Source organism: Eleutherodactylus coqui, chromosome 3, assembly GCF_035609145.1.
Source record: "Eleutherodactylus coqui strain aEleCoq1 chromosome 3, aEleCoq1.hap1, whole genome shotgun sequence".
NCBI lineage: Eukaryota > Metazoa > Chordata > Amphibia > Anura > Eleutherodactylidae > Eleutherodactylus > Eleutherodactylus coqui.
Window position 1 is genome coordinate 76,559,999 of NC_089839.1, and position 17,563 is coordinate 76,577,561.

Genomic DNA, 17,563 nt, shown 5'->3' on the forward strand with positions numbered 1-17,563 from the left:
CCGACGTTGTATGGAGCGGGATCCACCCGCGATCCCGCTCCATACAACCATTTGTTCGGACTTGCGAATAAATGGACTTGCGAACAGGTTCCTGGAACGGAACCTATTCGTAAGTAGGGGACTAACTGTGCTGCTGATGTTTTTATACAGAAAAATAATAGTACATACAACGTATGGAAGATTTTTGTGCTGATAGGGTTAATTTAATTTCTATAATTTAATTTTCTTATGTTTCTATTTTTTTTATAAAATATGCCAATTATATATATATAGTATAAAAACTTTAATGTTATTATATCACCAATGTTAGGGCTCAGTCAGATGAGCGTTTTTTTTTAAGCGCATGTATAGGTGCGTTTTAAGAGCGCCTCATTTAGAACCAATGCTTTCCAATGGATGCGGTCACATGTCCATTTTTTACAAGCGCGAAAAATTTGCACCTGCAAAAGATAGTATATCCGAGTTTAAATCCACCCATTCACACACTTTTTCTACATGCGATGTGCGTTTTTTTGTGCGGCTATTCATGCGTGAAAAAATCGCTTGTCTGACCACGGCCTTACGGTGAATGTACAGTGAATACACAGTGATTTGCTAAAGAACTTGACTTTGTACCTTTCCTTTTACATTACCTAAGCAAATCTTATTTTGACCCTCCATAATACAATCATGGAGGAGGCTTATTTTATCATTTGGGTTTTTTTGTATGTGCCTGACATGAAAAATCCAAGGCATACTACGATTATCTTAGGGTACATTTACACAAATGATTTCTCTTACAATGTTTGGACCAAAAACATCAGACCAAAATCAAAAAGAAATAAAGCATATCTTAAACGGTTTTATTCACAGGTGCATTTTTTTAATTGCACGAATAGTCTAAGCAAAAAAGAATTTTAAATTGCAGCATGTCTTATTTTGTTGTGATTTTCGGATGAAAATTGCCCATTTAGGTCTATGGGTGCAATTAAAAAATGGATTGCACTCATTGGAGGCAATTGTGATCCCTTTTTATAGGGTGATTTGGCCCATCATGCAATTTTTTTTTTTTACACATGTAAAAATCGGATGCAAAATGGATCAAAATTGTGCAGAGAAATAACATAAACGCAAAAAAAGCTTGAAAATAACACAAAAAATTTGGGACTGAAAAAAACCCCACCTGTGTGAATATACCTTGACTCTCACAATAAAGTCTGCATATAGACCTGTTTTCCAAAACAGCTAATGTTAACCTAGATTTCCACTAATGCGTACATGAGCAGCATTGTTTGCTTATTTCACCTTTGTAAGCCTAAAGATTCATTCAGACCTACATTATAACGTAGCCAACAGAATATCAGCAACATTGCATTCATTATGAAATGATTAATCTGATACTTTATGAAACAAAACACCATCAATGATACAAAAACTCTTGTCTTAGTCCATTTATTTCTGATAATTAGACTTATAAAAATATAAAATAAAATGCTGTTATTTAATTTGTACATTTACAATCTAGGATATACAATACACTCACAAAGATTGCTTCACATCATACTATTTATTTTGAACCATTTGGAAAAAAATTTGAAATATCCTTCTAATATGAATTAAATATCAGTGTCTAGAACCGGCCAAAAAACAAAGAAACGACATCTTGCTGTCAATTCAGATTGTAAACTGTAGCAGACATTAAATGGTGTTAACGAGAGCGGAATACAACGGTCTGTAATGGAGAAGTAAGTGGACAACAAATAATAGGAAGAAGGAAAGAACTTTCAGCAATAGCTTTATTGTTCCAAAGTAAACAGTTCATCCCATGTCCGGACTGGCCCTCACCTGGTCTTGCTTTTATGCTTTCGTTAGTCCTCTCCGACAAAGTCTTAGTCAGTGACTGTGTGAACACGTCTCATAGTCAGCCATCTCTCCAGCTTAGGAAGTTTAGCTTCAGGCAGAGGGTATGTGACTAAAGAACGAAAGTCTCTATAGCCAAAGTAAAGTCAAACAACTTCTTCCATGCTACAGTTTGTTAAGTTGATGAAGCAGGTATTGAAATTCCATGTACACTGCTCAAAGCGTCCTGGTGTTTAATGATGGGACTACTTGGCTTTCTATGCATAACTGAAAGAATATAGAGAAGATTTGATTACTTGAATACACTGAAAGATCATAAGAGACACTAATTGAATATATATATTTGACAGAACAGGATACATAATATACTGATATTCTTTTATTTAACCCATAATATACAAACATGTTTTCAACTGCATTAAATGAGAAATCTGCAGTCGCTGCGTTCTCATTACAGAAATAGAAACCATATATAAACCAGCATAAAAATGAGTTTGTATATATACTAGAAGTCTAATAAGTAAAGTAACATTATAATTTGTATGAAGAGAAGAAAGAGATCCTATGCAACCGCAAGGCTATAGATCTAAGGGTCACTGAGGAAAACAACACCTATAAAACAGGCTCAGAAAGGTTATAAAATGATAACATAGAGTTTACAAAATATTTACAGTTATTTGTTTTCCTAGAAATGTTGTTTCTTCCACATATTAATACAGGACATCAATATTTATTTGTTACAGTTTGTCTTTATCACCTGTTCAATCCAGTCGGGTGTTTGGATCTTGTTCTAGTTCCAGGACCCAAACATGTAGCATATCATTTTTGGACTAAGTAAAAAAAATATTCTGACTGATCTGATACAAACTATTCCAAAATTTGGCATTACTTTGCATCCTGCATTCTGGTTGGGATCCATTGTAGGATCTATAAAGATAGCATTAGTACTAGTGCAAACTCCAAACTGTCTAATTAGCAGGGGACGCCAAAAATCTGGACCCTTAGATCTTGTAAACTAGTCTTAAAGTAATGAAGGTACAAAGGAAACCAGTCTACAGTCAATGTCAATTTACAGAAGTGCAGCTGAAAAGATGTTACCCCAATATGTGTTACACCCCAGGAGCAAATATTTAAAGACCACAAAATTAGGCCAGTTGCAGACGAGCGCATGGAAACACGTCCGTATTACAGGCCTGCTCCAGATGATATTACAACTGCATGTCATCAGTATTTTCATTAGTATTTGCCTCTGTATATTTTTTATATTGGTCAAATATTGACTAGTATTTGCCCAATAGAAAATAATAGCAATATGAAGGCAAAAACGTTAAACAAAAGGTAATGCTGCATTTTCAAAAGACGGCCATAGAAATACAGCCATGTGAATACATGCATAGATTTACAATGAGCCTCATATTGTGGTCTCCAAGACATGCACCAGACACTGAGCTAACATATGTTTACTTGAAACCGGTCTTAGAGTTCATTTCGTACGATGGACTAAATGCCCATAATATAAAATAAAAATATACATTTTTCTGCAAGTGTCATCATATTTTCATTCTGTCTCACAGACAGTCCTGCAGGCTATTTTTTATGTCAGGTGCATATAAAGTTATATGTATTATACGGTGCTGTTGAAGTTGACGGTGCAATAAAAAGTAATAAATAATTAAGATTGTATTAATAATTATCCCAATAAAAAGGTCTACAAAATGTTAAAGGGAATATGTGATCAGAAAATGACCTATTACATAAATCACATGTTTATATTAAACATATTTTTTGAGAATTTTTGGTGATTTTTAAAAAAATATTTTTGGTCACAATCTATATTTTACAAAAATCCTAAAATCCTGCATTTTTCATGCTGACCACAGAGCCTAATAATAGTTTGTCACTTCCTGCTCTGTAGAGAACACTTTGCAGCAGTCATCTCACTAACATCCCCGGCAGGATTACACTGAGAGGTAGCACCTATATGTAGATGACACACCATTCACAATAGGTAATAAGCTGTGACTGACTACTTCCCCTCCCTGCAAAATAACCTCTACACAGATCACAGTCCCTGTCTACAACAGTCTCCCATACAAATCAATGAGTCAGCTGCTGTCCATTGTAGGGATGGCCTATGAAGCTGCTGTAAAGCATCTCTATAAATGTTCTAAATGCTGATAAATGTAGCTCAGGAAAGCTAGCACCCCTTAGTCATAAATAGACAACAGAATAAAAAGATTCTACAATCAGAAAGTAAAAGCAGATTAGAAAAATGGAACATGTTTCTCTATCTGGGTTTAATGAATTTTTAAAAATGTGGTATGGTCCCTTTAAGAGTTAATTCACACATGCCATTACCAAATAGTTGTAGGTCTAATTAGATTAATAATAGCATGATATTTAGTCACACCAATAGTAATAAATTATCCATAATGTTGCATAGCAAAAGTATCAACACGGTACATTCCGATTAGGCCATGTTACATCACATGCATGTCATTTATGAAAATTAATGATACCACACAGCAGTGAAAACACAGCAAAGTCTGCCATGCAGTCCAGAAAACATAGAGGATCAGACTAATTAGACTGTCGCACCCAGCAAGGTTGCCAACCTGATTCTTTCTTTTTTTTCTTAAGAACTAAGACATCCAACATATTTATAAGCAAATTGTAAAACTGTAACGAGTGATCTATAACTTACAATACTGATATAACTCATTAGCAGCATTTACCGTGAACTATTAAATGATGGTAATTACAGTCACAATAACTTCCATAAGCTCCTACGGTTTAAAAAAAATCATGGACACATTAGTTATATTTACTGACACTGGGCAAAGTTGCCCTATTTTTACAGACAGTCCAGGAACTTAGAGGTGGTTGGTAATCTATGCGCCCAGTGCCGGGGTGCATGTCAACTTGGGTTGGCTTTGTTGCAAATTTGTCGTAATACTTTTTTTAATTCTGATAGATTTTTTCACTGTCAAAATGAAGTTCTGAGCAGGAAGTTGGGAAGCAAGTGAAACAAATTGTACAACTTTCCAACTGAAATAAATGAGAGATTCATGTCAAAAGGCCACCTGCTACTTTGGTGTAACCTATTGTTACAGCTGTATTAAGGGACATTGTATCTCTTAATGCATCCTTATAAATGTTCCTGCCACACCACAGAAGTTGCCATGTAGCCTAAGAGTCCACATATACCGCGAGATATTCTAACAATGCCGAGTGATGAACAACGTGATCAGCACTTGTTTACCTGGTCTGCACACAGGCCGATTCAGAAAGTATAGGTGATGAACAAATGTACATATGGCCAGTCGTCCCACACAGAATTCCATCATTGTCTATAACACCTCAAGGAAATGTGTTGCTGACAACAATGATTTTTTCCAGGTGCACCAAAGATGCAATCAGCTGATAAATGAGCATATGGACATTCATAAGGCAATGTAAAAGATCCTTTAACCTAAATGTGAGGGTGTATAGTAATGATGACATTTGCATATTAAATATAGAGTTAGACTATAAAAACAGAAGACCAAATATATAACATCTGTTTTTTAATTGCTTAAAATAATCCAAAAAAACAGAGATTTGTTAAAAAAATGCATTGCAAAATTATTTGGCCAGATATGACCATTTATATGTAATTCCTAAGCCATTGCCTTGTGAGTTAAGTGACAATAAAATAAAGAAAGGAGTGTGCAACACAAGTGTGAACGTTTTTCAATCTGTCATCCATTGATTTCAATAGACCTCAGCATGTTAAAAAAATTCAATATTGATAAATGTAAGGTTATGCACATGGGCAGGAGAAACGGGTGTCACCAATATACACTATATGGGGTACTGCTAGGGAAAAGTGATATGGAAAAAGACCTGGGAGTACTAGTGGATTGTGGATGTAACTGGAGTAACCAATGCCAATCAGCTGCTGCAAAAGCAAATAAAGTATTGGGGTGCATTAAAAGAGATATAGGGGCAAAGGCCGAGAACATTATTCTTCCACTATGTAAGGCACTTGTCAGGCCTCACATGGAATACTGTGTACAGTTCTGGACACCGGTGCTCAGAAAAGATGTTGCAGTGCTTGAGGGGGTCCAAAGAAGAGCAACTAAATTAAGAAACGGAATGGGAGGACTGGAATACCCAGAGAGGCTATCCAAACTAGGAGTATTTACCCTGGAAAAAAGACGGTTTAGAGGCGACCAAATAACTGTGTATAAATACATGAGGGGACGATACAAGGATCTCTCCTTTTGTTTATACCCAGGACTGCAGCAGTAACTAGAGGGCATCCACTATGGTTAGAGGAAAGAAGGTTCCATCACCAACAGAGAAGGGGGTTCTTTACTGTAAGAGCAGTGAGATTGTGGAACTGTCTGCCTGAGAACATGATTACAAAATCGGTAGAGGAGTTTAAGAAGGGACTAGACATCTTTTTAGAGCGCTATGATATTACAGGATATAGACATTAAATAACCAACTGGGTTGGTTAGGTGGGAACTTTCAAAACGTTGATCCAGGGATTATTCTGACTGCCATTATAGTGTCAGGAAGGAATTTTTTCTCCCAAAATGGGCTAAATTAGCTTGTGTCTCATTGGGGTTTTTTACCTTCCTCTGGATCAACAAGGGAAGGAAGGTGGAAACAGGCTGAACTAGATGGACATTGTCTCCCTTCAGCCTAACATACTATGTTACTATGTTCTTCAGATAAATCTAATGTACAATTACTTGGATTGCTTATTAGCAGATTATCAGATGGCAGTGCACAAAAAAGATACACACACAAACACAAGTTTGCACACACATACACCGACAGCTTGTGGAACTGTTTTTAAAAAGGGCTTCCAGTATTTAAAAAAAAAAAAAATGAGTTCAGGAGTAGGGAATTTGTTAAAAAAATACATGCTAAATCTCCCACCACCCAACAATATTTGTATCTTTATTATTTTGTTGCAGTGATGATGTGCTGTACATCCACGGAACACCCATAACCAGTAACTGCCCTCAGCTGTCTCATGCTATATGTGCAGATATCACTGCTGAGGCCAGTGATTGGCTCCACAGGCCATGCGGATGTACAACATGTCATCGCTTCAGGAAAGTAAACAAAGCAGTGACACAAGAACAGTTAGGGGTATATATATATAGATAGATAGATAGATAGATAGATAGATAGATAGATAGATAGATAGATAGATAGATAGATTTTTTTTTAGCCTCAGGCCGCCTGCAGACGGCCGGGTCAGATCCCACTGCGAGAATTCTCGCAGCAGGACCCGACCCACGCCCCTGCTGGGACAAGTGCGGGTCTCACCTGCTCCCGTGGCTCCGGCTCTTTGATGTGCCAGCTGCTGGCAAGCTGCGCTTGCTCAGAGCGGAGCCGGCCCGACACTACTGACATTTCTGTGCGGGCCTCTGCGAGACCCACACAAAAATAGAGTATGCCGCGATTTGTTTTCCGCGTGTGATTTCACACGGACAAATCGCGTCCGTCTGCCTTGCATTTTCTAATGCAATCCTATAGCGGCTGCCACGGGCGGAAAATTCTGCGGAAAATCCCGCCGCGGAGTTTCCGCCCGTGTGCAGGGAGCCTATGTCAGACGAGCGGATATTCGCGGGTTTTTCTGCGCAGAAAAAAAACGCACTGCGTGCGTTGGAAAACATTTGCACCTACAAAAGATAGAACATATGGGTGGCAATGGACGTGGTCATGCAGTCTTTTTCCGCACACAGTGAGTTTTATTTCTGCGAAAAAACGCGCGAATATCTGCTCGTCTGACTGAGCCCTTAAAGAGATTAAATTATACATGTTTTGTTATATCAAGACACAGTGGGGGGGGGGGGTTCTTGAAAACACTTTGGAGCTGATTTAAATTGAAAATACCAGTTTTCTGGAGCAAATTGTACCAGGGAACTGTCTTACATACTTTGCACCACATTTACCAGGTATTTTTAGACACTCACTGACACTTTTTCCAACAGGGGCTTACTTAAACTGCTTCAAAAAATTGCACCAAATTTTTGGCACACTTTTTTGCTCGAACTAAGCCAAATAGTGGATGTTTACAAACGTAGACTAGACTGTCTTAAAATGTGACAGTTTTGTCATCCAGATGGGATGAATCTGACCCATTTTAAGACTGTTTTAGTTTGGATTATCTAACTTTTAGGGCAAAGTCAGACGAGTGTTTTTTCAGGCATGTATAGGAGTGTTTTAAAAACAGCTCTATTAGAACCAATGCTTTCCAATGAAAGCGGTCACAGGTCCATTTTTTAGAAGTGCTTAAAATTCGCACCTGCAAAAGATAGGACATGTGAGTGCAAATGCATCCGGTCATGCGATTTTTGCTATACACGACGTGTGATTTTTTTTTCCCGCACCTATATATGCGTGAAAATTTCACTCTTTTGACTGAACCCTTAAACAATATTAGTAAATGCAATCCATTATTTAATTGTCCATAATTCAGCAAATTATTTAACAATATATCATTGGACATTGGAAGTAAGTCTGCATATTTTAATTAGACTATTTTATTCTAGTAGTAAAAGCTGCTATACTCATGTTCATGTGACTACTTAAAAGTACCCTCACGCTAGTTTTTTCCTCTGGGATTATAAAATTAATATAACTTTTTGGATAAGTTTTCCAATCCTCTCACATTTAACTTCAACGTTAAAAATCTTAAAAATGTGTCAAAAAATTCAATAAAAATATTGTTTAAAAAAATCAAGATAAAAATGAAAGGAAAACTATTTAACACTCAGGTCAATGGAGAATGGACTGGACAAGTGATGCAACACGTACAATGCTTGCAATCCCTTCCTGGCATAAAAACATGCAGTCTAAAAATTATCGTGAATGTACGATATCAGCATCTCAAATGTAAAAAAATGGAGTAGTATGTTAGTAAATATAGAATAGTTATTTTGAGAGCATTGTTTGTAGCAAGAAAAGCAATCCTAGATAACTGGATCACAGAAAAAAAACTTTAATTTTCACTAAAGACTTTTTTTGGCATTTTCTACTCTGAAAATGCATGTTAAAAAAACAAGCTTTTTTTGAAGTGGTAGATGCATTTAGCAATTGGTTTTAGGGTGGCTTTTTAAATTCACAAACTTGTTACATTTCTTTTTTGGTGCTTTTCATGTTCTGTAGAGAAGCCTACGCAAAAACACCAAAACAATCTCTAAACCTACAACCTATTGCAATTAAAAACAGAACCACTGCCTGACAAGCAGAAAAAAGCCATAAAAATTGCATTGTTTGTAGTATCTTTAATGTTTCTCTATTACCTTGGCCATTGCATTATTTACCAAAAAAGAGCAGCAAAGAAAAAAAATCCAGAAAAACGCCACTAAAAGCGTTTTCTTTAGTAATTTTATGCTGCTTGGCAGGCCGGGTTGGACATACTCTCTGGCTGTATTGGCATGGGTGAGTGTGATATCGCTCTGAGATAATTGGACCGATATCATATTTGTATACCTGCGATTTTTCTGTGATTACGATGCATTTTGTGAGAGAAACGCATCACATTGCTTTGTTGCATATGTGATTTTCACACGCATGAAAAAATCATATGTTATTCTTATATATAATCTAGAAAAAAATGCATCACACTCTCATGCGATTGCGATTTTAAACACTGCCACAGGAAGTTATGGGTGCTTTTATTTTTGTGGAATACGACATGCTGTGGGTTCTCTATCTCACACTATTGCTGCAAGAGAAAAATCCCTCATGTAACCCATTGAAAAAAGTAGGTTCAATTCACATGCGAGTTCTGTATGTCTTGTGAAAACTGCCCATGTAAATATATCCTCAGATTCTGAAAAACTTCTGTTGTATTAGCTTTGGAGTTTGTGGAGGGTTTTTTTTTTCTCTTTCAGCCTGTTCTTTTCTTACTTATTAAACAATATTTTGATTGTTGTTGTTACTAAATACATTTAAAAACAAACCATAATATACATGTACAAACCACCTGCCATATTTTGTCATACATACACTATATTTTTGTGTTCTACAATACTTGATACATGACCCTTCATATTTTCGCTTTAAATGTCCAATAAATGAAAATAAAGAAACTTAGCAATGAAAATAATATTATGTATCTGCCAATACTTGAACTTTGTGGCTATTGTTGACTTCATGCATGGAAATTTGATGACTATGTATGAAAATTAGCTAAGTGCTGAAAAATTTCCAGAGCACATGATACATACCTCCACCCTCCCAACACACACACACGCAAACAGTTTAACATGATCTACAGAAAATTTGTAGTCTCAAATCTAAATTTATAAACAATACACTTTCCTAACAATTCACAGGATCATTTCCAGACACTAGTAGTATAGTCTTCTCTATAATTATTACTCTTACTACTGGTTGCTATATTTATGACCAGTAATCAGTGTATGTACATGTACTTGTTATTCCTGTATTTGTTTGTTTACACATGTGATTATTTATACATGATTTCTGTGAGTTGCGAGATACCCAGGAATCATATGAGAAAGGAAACCATTATTTTAAATGGGTTAATTAACATAGTCGATTTTTCTCTCTGACTTAAGAGTCTGACATAGAAAAATTGCAGTATGTCCTATTTTTGGGTGATATTGGCCATTCTTTTCTATGGAACTGTAAAAAATTTGCATCGCACTTGCATGTGCATGTGAGTGTGATGTGATTTTTCTACTTTTTACTATTAAAACAATATGCAATTTTTATGCACATGAAAAATGTGCATAAAAATTGCATGTGCAGCTATGCAATTTGATGCATATTTCTCCCAAAACGTATCGCAGTCATACGCAAAACCGCAGGTTTGTGAGTGTGATATTGGTCCAAGATATTGCACTCACCTGTATAAGTACAGCCTAACATTTTCTGATTCTATTGTATATACATAATCATAGCTCATGGAATAGCAATAGCATTTCCAGCCAAAATAAGATACTGCATTGCATCAGCTAACCAGTTCTCAAATTTGTTCCTGCATTTATTTAATACTTTGTATTTATTTATGTATTGGTAATTTTTTATTTATGTTTTTTATGTATGGACCATTTTTCCAAAATGAGTCCATTTTTAAAGATTTCACACTTCATTATAAAGTACTTCTACTTACATGTCTACAAGGCAATATTTAAACAAAGTGGGTTATTTCCTGTTGTATAATAATCATATTTAATGTTGACAGAGCAAAAAAAAAGTCCTGTCTGCAAAGACAGTGTAAAAGTTATGTGACTTGACTCATTTTGGAATAAAAAACATATATATATATATATATATATATATATATATATATATCTGGTGGTAACCTTCCTGCAGCTGATTACCCCATGCCCCATACATGCACCTGTTCCTGGGAGCTAACCCTTGCCCTGTTTGCTGCATTGCCAACGGTATATGTGCACTAGTATATTTTTTATCCTTTTATAGTTATCATGCAATGCACTATAGTTTGGGCTTTGTGTGTCATGCTGGTTTAGGGCTTCCATTTATTCCAGAAATGATAACAATGTCCAAGCCCAAGATCTTCTGGCTTCCATCAGAGCATCTGATTCTTATAAAATGTCTCCTAGTCGTAAAAGTATCTCACATACTGTAAGACAATCGGCTCTTGTACTGCAGTTTTATAGAGCAGATTGTTTACTGTTGGCTTCCCCCTTGTAAATTAGCATCCTCCTCTATAAAAAGCCACTAATGAGCAGAATAAAAGTCACATAATGACAAGCACAGTTTCCAATTATAGGAGTCACAATCCCAGATGCACACAAATAGATAAATTACTTATCTATGTAATTGAAATTAAATATATCACAACTGTCTGCTGAATAAACTACATGTATCTTCTATAGTTATATACTATGTACAATGGTTTTGCATTGGTAGAAAACTATAGGTTGCAGCGCACCTATGGTAGTTCTATATAGATTATATAGGAGGGTGTTTGTATATTGATTTAAACAGTACAAGAGATGTAATGCATTGAAATCAATGTGAATTAATTGTGAATGCACAAACCTGATGTGTTAAAGCTATATATATATATATGTAGCCACGGAGCAGATGATTGCCTTGCATGTTGATGAGATGACGGGCTGCCAAGGCTACCATAATAGTAGCAGCTACGGTAGGGAGAACGGATTTGATTAACTAGATAACAGATATTGTGTACAGAACTATCCTATCATCTTACAGCATTAGCCGGGGACAGCACCCCGAGCGCAGACAAATGGATCGGCCGATGGAAGGATTGATGATTGTTGAACGCATATATGTTCAAACCTTCATTATTAAAAGTTTCCACGTTACTTATTGCTGTTGTTATTCTTTTGTATCTTGTCGTACTACGCGAGTAAAGCCATCCACTGTCTATGTATTATGTCCGACCACAACTGATGAAAACATTGTGCTCTTTTAGCACCTGCCTAACGTCTACAGTCGGGTACAGTAATTCCCCCTCTATAGTCAGTCTGCACATATACGATATATGAATAAAAAAATCCTGCTATATAGATATCCTGTATATATATATATATATATATATATATATATATATATATATATATATATAGTGTTCTAGGGTATTTGCTGTATGTCTGTCTCTATTCTGCATCTTGCTATATTATTTTGTCTTCTTCTGTCTTTATCTGGACTTCTTCACTCTTTCCTCTGCATTTATTGCCCTCCTCCTACTGTCGCTTCTTCTGCACCATCTTCCTGACTCTCGCTTCTCTCGCCTTTTATTTCTTCCTTTCCTTCTTTCTTTTGTATTCGTTACCCCACTGTGTCTCTTTATGTCTTTTTGTATGTATTCCCTCTTTCTCTAAATCCTCACTTTCAATTTCCAGGACATTCTACTGTTATTACATAGTCTGTTTTGAATATGCCGTGAATAAAATGGTATACTATCTATCTCATATCTATCTCTTTATAATTGTGCCTCTGTCTATTGATTCATCATCGTCTTTCTTTCTATCTTTCTGTACTTCTCTTTTTGCGTCACTGTGAGATTTACTGTAATCTTTCAATATCGACTCTCTTTCTCTCTCTCTTTTCCTCCCTTTCTTTCTCAGCCTCTCTTTTTCCACTCTCTTTTCCTCTCTCTCTTTCAGAGAAACGTTGTACCAAACTCTCTACCTATAACACAATTTTTTGTAAGGTATCAGTCATAATAACTCCACAGCTGTATTATGCAGTCAGGATATCAATCTATCACTGTTCCGTAGTCCTGCAAATAACTAATGCATGGAGCTCACTGCTTCACCCCAGTACCCCCAGTGTGCTCACTGATCGTGCAACTATAACCAAGATGTCATGTCACTTACCTTCCCTGACTGGGTGCTTGAAAGTCATAGGGGCTGCGATATCTCCGCCATGTACAGTTACACCTGGGCCGTGATGGGCGAGGGAGCTGCCCTGTGCTTGCCAGTGGTGCCCTGGGGTAACATATCCGGCTCCTGGCCCGCCATATACCCCATACTGGTTGGCAGAAGGGTAAGCACAGGCTTGAACGAAGCCACCCACAGTGGAGAGACTTGAGGCAGCCTGCAGCATGGAAAGAAAAAAACATGATTCTGAGAGGATAATCAATTAACACCTCCAATCCTTGCTGAAAATCTAATCTATTCACTGAGAAGAGTATAACTGACAGGGAGAGTAACAGGAGGAATCCATATTTGGAAGGAGGTTATGAGTCTTTATTTTAGGTGAAACCAAGCAGTGTGGTAAATTATAGTGTAAACTGAAAGGAATGTTTCCTGTACTGTGGAATGCGCAATATTAGAAATATGATATGAATATATAATATACACAAAAATGTTCGAGCTTTTGCAGTTACCTGTGGGTATTTGATGTCAGGATCTACAGCCGATTTCTCTATCCCATTGATGTTCTGGGTAGCAGGAAACCCTGTCCTGTTAACGCTTGCCCACTCTTCCATTTTGGGGGAATACACAGTACCATCTGCACCAGCAATAGCTCCTAAACCAACACACATAGAGGTCTGTAAAGCTGCATATGCTGTACATTCTTCTTTTAAATACACATGGTATTCTGCTCCAACACTTAATGAAATTTGGAATTTAGCCGCTATTTTGTTTTATGAATGTAATCGAACCCATTGTTAGACTGTATCTCTCTCTCTCTCTCTCTCTCTCTCTCTCTCTCTCTCTCTCTCTATATATATATATATATATATATATATATATATATGTGTGTGTGTGTGTGTGTGTGTGTGTATATACACCACATGTGTATATATATATATATATATATATATATATATATATATATATATAAGAGAGAGAGACAGAAAGAGATGCAGATGTAGATGTAGCAAAATTTAACTTGACTGTGATAACTTCCTACCATAGGTTATCTTATCCTGAGCTATTTAAAAAAACATTGTTATCATACATCAACATAGCAACGGCATTGAAAAGATATCAAGGGGCCAAATAAGCCGTGGCACAAAAAAGTTAGCGCAATGCATTAAAAGTTAAGTTAAACTTTGCTGCATATGTACAGTATAATTATTCTGACTATTAACCACAAATATACATGCTTAGAAAGTACATGAAAAATGCTAAATCTAAAAAAACAACATGACTCCGCTCCTTTATAATTAGGAAAGGGCCAAGAACCTGCATTGCTACTATCTGTACCGATCTGCACTGATGCATCTTGCTGTGTACTGAATAAAATATCCTGACTAATTTTATGATCTTCGAATAAGTCAATGATAATACTAAATAACACAATAAAAACAAAATAAACAACAATATAGATCAATACTGAATAGCGAGGTAGTGTAATTCAATCTCTCATTATAAAGATACTAGTGTAGTAATATGAATAATTCCTTGTAACTTTTAGTTTAATTTAATGTAATTCTATTATTCTTTATCCATTTCTTTTTATGTTTTTTTATTCACTCAGAGTTAAAATGTTAAAGTGTTACCTCTTGGGGCAAAACAGCTACATATCACTAGTGGTAAGACGTTGGCATTCTTCCCTGCATCAACAGGTAAATCCTGGACAAGGTAACTGTATATTGCCATCCATCCTATAATACCTACTGTATATCAAGGCTTATGCCATTATATGAGCAAAAACGAATCAAACCGAGACATATATACCTGCAAACATTGCATGACATACTCCATTTAACGTGTATATGCATAATACACACACACACACACACACACACACATATATATATATATATATATATATATTATATATATATATATATATATATATATATATATATATATATATATATATATATATATATATATATACACACACATACATACAGAGGTGTGCGAAAATTGCAATACATGCTGCTTTCAGCGTTTGATGCTGAAAGCAATAACTAGGCAGCATAAACCCCCACCCCCATGAACTGTTGTAAATAATAGAGGAAAGAAAAACATTTTAAAAGTTGAACTTTATTTTAATTTAAAAAACACTTACAACAGTCCACTGAGCTTTTATGTTGCTTAATTATTGTTTTCAATATCAAACACTGAATGGAATGTGTGATGCAATTTTTTTTAACCTTTCAGTATAAATATATGTATAAACACACACACACAAACAAACACACACGTATTTTCAGATTTGTACATATGTATAATGGTTAGATATTTATGGAGTGGGTAGTTGGATATTATGCAAATAGCTACATGTGCAATAGACTCATAAAATGCATTGAGATTTGTATATATGTATAATGGGTAGATATTTATGAAGTGGGTAGTTGGATATTATGCCAATAGCTACATGTGCGATACACTTATAAAATGGTAATTTTAGACATTTCTGTATATTCACAATACCGCTCTAGGGGTTATTATTTGCAGTGTGAATACGCTATGTATGGAATAACATTAGTTGACCCCCCCCCCCCCCTCCCAGTTCTATCATTTCCCACCAACTCACCTGTTTGTTCCATGAAGGTGCGAATGCCTAAGATGTTGTTGACAGAATGAGCTGATGGCCAGGACCTGGCAATGCTGACATGTCCAGGTGCCATATGCACTCCAGGATGATGGCTGCCCACCTTAGTAGAGCCAGGAGATATTGGGTTTGGATAAGGATATTGGTAGATATGATTATATGGTAATGTCGGTTGTGAAGTCGGCTGCTTTGTGCTCTCATAATGACTAGGTTGAGACAAGTTCCCAATTTTATTCCTTAAAATCCTACTTATAGAACTGACAGAAGGCACATTGTATTTATCACAGACGTTGTCAGCCAGAAGACGGTCTCTGATCTCCCAAGCAAAGATGCCAGGGTCTCCTTGTTTGTACTCCCTGATGTGCTTCACCACATTAGGAGTGGTGACTCTGGGCTTGCTCCCTCCAATGGCCCCAGGTAGGATCGATCCTGTTTCATTGTATCTGGCCAGGATTTTACTCACACATCCATGAGAAACTCGTAGTTGTCTACTTATATCACAAGGCCTGATTCCGAGCTGGGCCAACTCCACTATCCTCAGCCTGATGGCATTGGGCAGGGGTCTTCCGTTGACAAACACACCACCCAGCTGGTTCACTTCTCCATAAGCTTGTTCTACACGGTAAATAAATACATAATATAAATGTTTATAAAGCTAACATTTGCAATACCCCTTTAATTGGCAGCAATCACACTTTTTACAACTACAAATATGATTTCAAAGGCTATATAAATATAATACATAACATAAATATACATAATACATATATGAATATAAGCAGAGAATATAGACACATAAATACTGTGCAGAAAATCATGCAGCAACATTTATAAATAATCACAGAAGTTGCTACATTTCTGCATGCAGTTATTGGATGATATCTGCGTTCCTCCCCGTTAATTATATTGTTCTGTAGAAATCGCTGCTTACCCATCCCGCAAGAACAGAATGAGAAAAACTTCTTCTACACAGAAAAATCAGGAAACTCAAACAGATGTAACCCAGAGATACATGGAGGGAGAGAGCTCAGTCTTCTCCAATGAGCTGGACGAGGAGGAGTGTTCTGCACTCACAGGCACTTCCTCCTCCTCTGCTGTGTTTGCACAGAAACTTTTCTCAAGCAGGAGAACAAAAGCTCAAGGTGATCTTCATCCCATCAGGCAGAAGGACTGCAGTTATTATCTACAAGTGGAGTTGGTTCAGATCTCACTTTGACGTGTCCTCCACGTCAATCTTGGTGGTCAGGCTGCAGGAGCTACTGAGAACATCCCATTGGTTACCGTCATCTTGAATAGGCAGAGATTTTCCTCCTAGTCCTTCTAGTGTAACCCTAGCCCTGTCTTCTGCTGGAATGTCTCAATCTACTCATCCTAAAACAACATTAGCTGCCATCTTTAAAGACTTTTCAGAGATCCCTGGCAGCCCTATCCATCATTTCTTCTGTTCTTCAAGCCCATTTTCCTCTAAATGCCCAGACTTGAGTATTTTTTCTAGAACATAATAGTAACTGATCTTTTCCCTTTTTCCCTTTCCTAACCTTCATCTTAAACATTAACATTTTATATTCACACAGTTTACAAAGTACATTTTTGTTGCCTTCAAAATTGTTGTATCATCTGGAAATCATTACATTGTATATGTTCTTTGAATTGCAAATGAAGACTTGCAGAAGTAAAAAGAAAAGAATTGCATGTACAAAACAATTCAGCTGGATGGCACCTGTTAAAA

At 36.4% G+C, this 17,563-nt stretch overlaps 1 protein-coding gene across 2 annotated transcripts; it reads right to left on the reverse strand.

Moving 5' to 3' along the window:
* Positions 1–1,479: 1,479 nt before the first annotated feature.
* PAX1 (paired box 1) lies at positions 1,480–16,984 on the reverse strand. 2 transcript variants are annotated; one of them, XM_066594527.1, is made up of 5 exons: positions 16,766–16,984; positions 15,817–16,449; positions 13,709–13,851; positions 13,197–13,416; positions 1,480–2,106 (listed from the first exon to the last, which is right to left on the reverse strand). In XM_066594527.1, exons 1-5 carry the CDS (start codon positions 16,767–16,769, stop codon positions 2,015–2,017), a joined length of 1,092 nt encoding a protein of 363 aa, XP_066450624.1. In that variant the 5' UTR covers positions 16,770–16,984; the 3' UTR covers positions 1,480–2,014. The 2 variants fall into 2 exon arrangements, with proteins under 2 accessions (XP_066450624.1, XP_066450625.1); XM_066594528.1 differs by lacking the exon at positions 1,480–2,106 and adding an exon at positions 12,959–13,008.
* Positions 16,985–17,563: the final 579 nt, after the last annotated feature.

What these genes read in the sequence shown, in the direction of transcription:
- PAX1 (XM_066594527.1), bottom strand. An exon ending in CACCTTCATGGAACAAACAG is followed by an intron (nt 13,852 to 15,816) that starts GTGAGTTGGTGG and finishes GTGTTGGTTTAG; the next exon opens with GAGCTATTGCTGGTGCAGAT. An exon ending in CTGACATCAAATACCCACAG is followed by an intron (nt 13,417 to 13,708) that starts GTAACTGCAAAA and finishes TCCATGCTGCAG; the next exon opens with GCTGCCTCAAGTCTCTCCAC.